Below are 6,861 nucleotides of genomic sequence, written 5' to 3' on the forward strand. Positions count from 1 at the left end.
TACCTTGTTCTGTACATTGATATAGTGCCCACTACTGGAGCATGGGTAGCTTCTCAGAAGCCACATTCTTAAACCTGACTCTCTAGCATCCGTCAGTGGGCTGTAGCGTTGCTTCTTCTTGTAGGAGCCAGCAGCTTGTTCCGTGGCACTCAACAGCTCTTGGGTTTATAATGAAGGGTTTTCAGCATGACAGAACAATGTGGGTTGGTTGTGTCTGAGTGGGTCATGGCTCACAGTGGGGTAGAGGAGGGTGAGCCTGCTGCATGAAGGAAGAGGAACACAGGCTGGGAATGTGGAGATTTGCGGAAGAGAACAGAGGGTGTCAAAATGGGTAAGCAGACTGGCTGCCCTGATGAAGAAATGGCCTGAATGAAGGGCAGCAGATAGCCTAAGACTTAAGGCAGAGGGTGTGGCTTCCCATGAGCTGCACTAGAGCAGACCCAGGGCAGAGGTGAAAGAGGCTTGTCTTCTCGGCTTTGCTGACGTGACAGTACTGGGCTGGGCCTAAGCAACGAGAATGTGTTTTCTTAGAGTTTTGGATGCCAATAAGCTTGTCAGGATTGTTTTCTTCTGAGACTTCTCTCTCTGGATGAGTCTCTTGTTCCTGTGTCCCCACATGGTCTCCTCCTACATAGATGTTCATAGTTTGTGATGACATGCTGTCCAACAAGCTCCTATGTAAATATCATCAGTCAAAAAATACACTTAAAGCTAGGTAGTGAAACATGTAGTCCTAGCTACCTGAGAGGCTGAGTCAGGGGTCCCTTAAAGCCAGAGGGTTTATATGATGTGACTCTATTACACACAAAAAAACAGAAATGCATTTATTATGTCAGTGTAGTGAAAGTCATAGGTCAGCCCTGTGTGACTTAAATAGACTCAAAACACATTGACATACAGGAGAGTAGAGTGCTCTACCACATATCCTTGTTGGTTACGAAGTCCGTAGTGCTTAGTGGGACTTGGAGAGAGCCATGGTTGTGTGTGAAAAGTAAAAGGCAAAGGCCCTAAGTCAAACTGTCTCAGACCGAGATTTGTTGGTCCACACACATACCTGACCTGTTCGTGGATGCCACCGATTAGCTAGGTTGAGGTCCTGCCATTGTGGCATATGGGGTACTGAGGGTCGGGACTGCAACATGGAAATTTGAGAGAACATGATTCAGAATATGACATGTTCCTTCTACTTTCCTCCTAGTTTTCAACGAGTATCAGAGGATGACGGGCCGAGACATTGAGAAGAGCATCTGCCGGGAGATGTCTGGGGACCTGGAGCAGGGCATGCTGGCTGTGGGTAGGCATCTGGAGCTTCGTTTGCCTGCCCGCCCACTGGGTGCTCAGTGTCCTGTGGTTGAAGGTGGTGTAGTGAGAGAACCACAGAATCTGAGCTTGCTAATCTGAACCATCTGTCTGGTGGGAATTCATGAGTCCCCGGCCTCGGGGACAGAGGAGTCTGTGTCTGCAGTGCTGCTCTGCAGTGTGGGCATTGGTGGGGGCCTGTCCAACTGCTCTCCTGGAGGAAGGTGACTCATATCCTGCCAAGTTTCCTCTAAAAATACGTCTGTGCAGGCAATTGTCAGCTGATAGAAACACATGGAAAGATTTTTTACTTGCAACAGCAAAACAGGGCCCATTCTAGAGAATGCTGGCCGAGCTTCCAGCATGGGGAGTGCCTCTCACAGCACTGTGCCCTCTACAGCAGATCTTGGAGGCTCTGGGAAACTCCCCCTAATGTGGAGTTGGGTTCTTGCCCTACAGCCCTCACCACCTCTCTTTAAACTCTCCAGGAGACATCATTTTGCCTATTTCTTTTAGTATGTTTTTCTTGGCTCTTTCTGACTAGCTCCTCATTTCCCTGCGTGGTCTGAGAAAAACACCACATCCCCTTAGCCTTCCTTTTTTTCCATGAGGGTCTTTCTGTTTGACCCCTCATGCCTAGGCACCCATGAAGTTAGTGCCCCTTTTCATCATTAAGCCCCCACCCTCTGCCCAGTCCCGGTGGTTTTTGCCCAGTGATGCCAAGAAAGGGGTTAGGTTGTTGGTCCTAGTTTGTGTGGAGCCATATTCACGGGATCAGAGCAGGCAGGAAAGAGAAGTAGGTAGGTTGTGGCAGCTTTGATGCCCAGTGTATGCCCTCCTGGGTCCTGCAGACCTCATGCTGTGTTCCTCTTTCAGTGAAATGCCTGAAGAACACCCCCGCCTTCTTTGCTGAAAGACTCAACAAGGCTATGAGGGTATGTAGCGCTTGTGTCTAGGGGGCCCTAATCTAAGACATCTTAGAGTATCCTGGGTCTAAGGGGGTCACAGGGGGCTGAGCATAGAAGATTCATGGGAGGGACTGGGGCCTTGGAAAGTGGGAGGGTGGGAAGCCCCATGTGCATACTCTTATCTGCATGACTCTTCAGGGAGCAGGAACAAAAGATCGGACTCTGATTCGCATCATGGTGTCTCGAAGCGAGCTCGACCTCCTGGATATCCGAGCAGAGTATAAGCGGATGTATGGCAAGTCGCTGTACCATGATATCACGGTACGGGCTTGGGGGCCAAGGCCCTCCCTGTCTCCTTCCCCTCTCCCTACGCTTGTCCTACTGGTCTTCTTCATCCAGTCACCTTCAAACATATCACAAGATCCTGAGGAAAGGGCAGGCCACAACCCTGTGACCCTACATTCCCACCCTCTAGGACCCCAGTTCTTAATAACCGGACAGGCGTGTCTGCCAGTGGCATAGAGAAATCTCAGGCCTTCCTTCTTCCTGTCCCTAACCTTCAGAATCCCCACCACTCTGAAGGTGTGGTCCACCAAGGAGAGCTCATGTCCCAAGGGTCTGTGAAGCTCAGCTCTTGTTTGCCGCATGTAGCTTTTTCCCCTTTCACTTTACAGTGGAGACCACATAGGTAGCTCAGCCCTTGGCTCAGCCTGTGTGTCTGATCCTGGCTGTTCTTACTTGGTTAACCTCATGAACCTGAACATTGTCTGCACACCACCCAAGCAATGAACCAGCATCCCTAAGGTTAATAGTTCCTCCACAGGTGTGGTGGTGGCAGTCTCCACAAATGCTGGAGGAAACACCGTGTGCCTGAACTGGGTGGCAGACACTAAGTCACTTCAGTGCCTGATTTCAGACTTGGCATTTGATATCGTTGGGCTTGCTGATCTCCATCCCTGTGCTGTGGGATTGAGGCTGATGGTAGGGGAGAACTTGTCATTACTGTCAGATTGTGGCCAGGGTACTAGTAGGCTGTGACAGCTAAAGAAGCCACAGACCTTGCCTTCAGAGAGCTTCGGGGGGCAGAAAATGATCTGAAATTAGCTAAGCCTGAGCACCAGCACTCATGGAGAAGGCACAGTATTGGGCAGAGATTGGTCTGTGAGAAGTGGGAGGCTGTGACAATGGTGATGTCCCCAAGGACACAGCATTGCTTTACAGTAGAGCCCAGTGCTCTAGGCAAGGAGTGTGCTGAGAAGCCCTGGGGGTGGTCCTTAGGCCGATTAGAATGTTCTGGATATTTATTTGACTTCGGTACTAGGTGTGGATGTGTACATGTGCACGCACATAACATACATATGGAGGCCGGGGTCAGCACTGAGTATCATTTCTTGGGAGCTACATAAATGCTGGGTGTTTGTTTGTTTTGAGGGTCTCATTGGGACCTGAGGCTTGCTGATGAGACTAGAGTGACCTACTAGTCAGCCCCAGGGATCTGTCTGTCTCCACCTACCCAGTGCAGAGATTACAAATACATGTCATCATGCCTGACTTTTGGCTTTCATTTTACCTAGAATGTGGGGATCACTGGATCTAACTTGTTCAAGCAAGCGAGGACAGGCCTGCCTCTCCACAAGGACACTTGGGCCTTCTGGTGGCTTTTCCCTCGGACAGGCCTGCCTCTCCACGAGAGCACTTGGGACCTTCTGGTGGCTTTGCCTCCCTAAACTTTCGCTCTTGTTTCTGCCACCAGGGAGACACTTCTGGGGACTATAGGAAGATTCTGCTGAAGATCTGCGGTGGCAATGACTGAGCAGTGATGGTGGCTCTCCTCTGCCTCCTGCTGGCATTGGCAGGGAAAGGCCCACAGAGTGTCCTTCAGTTTTTCATATTCTATCCAGTATCCCCAGACACACCATTTCTCCCCTAGAACCACGTTCTTTTCCTTCTGGTCCCTCCTCATCCACATATTGTGCCGAAAGGGCCCAGCTGGGCCAGAGTTCTCAGGCAGCCATCTCCCTGGCCCTCACAGCTTTTTGCTGTTCAGAATAGATGTTTTTGCTCTCCTGGCTCCTGCAATCATTCCTCATTGCTGTGGCTTTGTTGTAGACATGTGATTTTGTATTTTTTTGTAAACTTTTTTTTTTAACCATCATTGCCAGGCAGATGCATATAAGTGTGTTTACTATATACATGTTTCTGAGGAGACTGGTCAGTGGGTGGCACATCCCATCCTTGCTGGATAAAGGGAGGTCTTGTAGAGGTACTATTGTGTTTGGTAAGAATGTGTCATGAGTTTTGTTTTTGCCAAATTCACTCCTTTTTTTTAGAAAAAGGCCAAGAAATCATTTGTTCCATCTTCCATGCAAAACCATGCAAGAATAAAGCCAGTCTCCTGCGAGTGACTGGGACCCTTGTAGTTTGTACTGTGCCTTAAACCTGAATGTCTGTAGCCAAAAGCTGTTTCCAAATTAAAGTCAGTCAGCTCTGGAACATTTTGGAAATACCTTTTCTGGTGCCAGCTTGTTTTCTTCCGCTTTATGACTCAGAGATTCCAGCCCTGTTAGCTAGTAAAAATGGATGTGTTAAACTAGAAACATACACTGTGGAAATCCCAAGCATAAGCTACTGGCAGGGATTGTGTTTGAAGGACTTGCAAAAGATGTTCTCCAGATCCACACAGGGCCAGGTAGTGACAAGGCACAGGTGCCCAAGCCAGATGGAGGTGGTAGAGTTCCCTGAGTGAGGTGGAAAGAGTGGGTGGTCTCAGGGAGACTAGTGATGAGGACAGGAACAACCATGTTCCCCAGCCTCATGTTCCCTTGGAAACGCCAGTCAGAAGGGCACTTGGCTCCAGCCCTGCAGGTTCTCTGCTCGTTGGTGTTCAGAGAAGAGAACTAGCAGAGATAATTTCTGGGATTCTTTGTCATATCCAGGAGCATGGAGTTTTTCGCTTGCTAACTGGAGGTCTCCCCTCACTTCCCCTGTGTTAGAAAGCTTATGATAATGACTCTCCAGGAAGACAAGTGTCTATCTGGACTCCTGGGCCCTGATTAGAACCCCAGAGAAGCCTCAGCTGAGTGGCAGCTGCTGGGGTACCAATCCTCACTTCTCCCCCACAGTGGAGAAGTCAAGTATCTGTGAGCTAAGCACCAGTGCTGTGGATTGCATTAATAGCCCAAATGTGCACACACCCCAAAGACCCATGAACAGATGGGTGATACAATAGAGCATTATTTAGCCACGCGAAGGACTGACACATTCTGCAATGTCCAGTGAAACTCTGATTCCATTCACAGAAGCTGCCCACAGTCTGCAAGTCCAGGAAGGTAAATAGTTTTTTAGCGTGCTGGAAGTGGGGAGAGGTGGAAGGGGAAGTGACTGCTGTATAGGTTCAGAGTTCTGGGGTGCTGAAAATGACCTGGAATTAATGGTGATGGCTTTGTCACCCAGTGAACACACTAGAAAGCACAGAATTGGTGCAGGTGACAAGGGTAAGTTTTGCTGGGTATACACCTGTGGTCCCAGCTTAGTTTGCATGGTGCATCCCCCCTTCCCCCTGCAAAAGGTGAATTTTATGTAATGTGAACTTTGTTTACTGAAATAGAGGTTTTCTAAAAAAGAGGCTGGAGCCTTTCCTCTAGCGGCGGCCATCAGGTGAGCCAAGATGGGCGCGTACAAGTACATCCAGGAGCTGTGGCGGAAGAAGCAATCGGGCGTGATGCGCTTCCTGCTGAGGGTCCGCTGCTGGCAGTACCGCCAGCTGTCCAGCGGCCTGCACCGGGCTCCCCGCCCCACCCAGCCCGACAAAGCACAGAGGCTGGGCTACAAGGCCAAGCAAGGTTACGTCATATACAGGATTGCCGTGGTGGCCGCAAATGCCCGGTGCCCAAGGGTGCGACCTATGTATGGCAAGCCTGTCCATCACGGTGTGAACCAGCTATTTTGCCCGAAGCCTTTAGTCTGTTGCTGAGGAGAGAGCTGGACGCCCCTGTGGGGCTCTGAGAGTCCTGAATTTCTACATACGAATTTTTTGAGGTTATCCTCATCGATCCATTCCATAAAACTACCAGAAGAAACCCTGACACCCAGTGGATCACCAAACCGGTCCACAAGTACAAGAGACATTTGCAGGCCGCAAGAGCCGTGGCCTTGGAAAGGGCCACAAGTTCCACCACACTATTGGTGGCTCTCACCGCCGTGAAGAGCCTGGAGAAGGCGCAACACTGCAGCTCCACTGCACCGTTACCGCTAATACACGTAATGTTTGTACAATTCATACCCAATAAACAATTTAGGACCGTCCTGTCTGCTTAAAAAAAAAAAGAAAGAAAGAAGAAGAAGCTGTATGTTTGGATTCCCAGTCAGGGAACAGGATTCTTAATAGGCACACAGCCAGTCACCACCAGGAGGGCAGACTGGGGGATCACAGAGATTCTGATGTTGGGGATGGCTGGATGGGACCCAGATGACCATGTATTTCTGGGTGGCTCTACTGATGTTTTGTGGCCACAGTTTGAATAACAATGCTGCATAAAGGGCCTTCTGTATCCTGTACCATCCCGGGCCTCAGGTGCCTCACTTGGTGTGAGTCAATTTCTGCGGTCTGTCCCTATAAAGATGGCCAGGTTACCAGGTCTGTGGGCCAGAACAT

General features: G+C 49.8%; 1 protein-coding gene and 1 pseudogene across 2 annotated transcripts in view; both read left to right on the plus strand.

The window, feature by feature from the left end:
* Window positions 1–4,713, plus strand: part of Anxa11 (annexin A11) — a 43,698-nt gene extending 38,985 nt beyond the window's left edge. For both annotated transcript variants that reach the window (XM_048421004.3, XM_048421005.3), the window contains 4 exons: window positions 1,199–1,294; window positions 2,176–2,234; window positions 2,406–2,528; window positions 3,961–4,713. In XM_048421004.3, coding sequence (XP_048276961.1) covers window positions 1,199–1,294; window positions 2,176–2,234; window positions 2,406–2,528; window positions 3,961–4,020 — 338 coding nt within the window. In that variant the 3' untranslated portion in view covers window positions 4,021–4,713. The remainder of the gene's footprint in view (window positions 1–1,198; window positions 1,295–2,175; window positions 2,235–2,405; window positions 2,529–3,960) is intronic.
* A 150-nt stretch (window positions 4,714–4,863) lies between these two features.
* LOC125391601 (large ribosomal subunit protein eL15 pseudogene) lies at window positions 4,864–6,512 on the plus strand (annotated as a pseudogene).
* Window positions 6,513–6,861: the final 349 nt, after the last annotated feature.

This window comes from Myodes glareolus, chromosome 5 (assembly GCF_982192425.1).
Source record: "Myodes glareolus chromosome 5, mMyoGla1.1, whole genome shotgun sequence".
NCBI classification, from domain to species: domain Eukaryota; kingdom Metazoa; phylum Chordata; class Mammalia; order Rodentia; family Cricetidae; genus Myodes; species Myodes glareolus.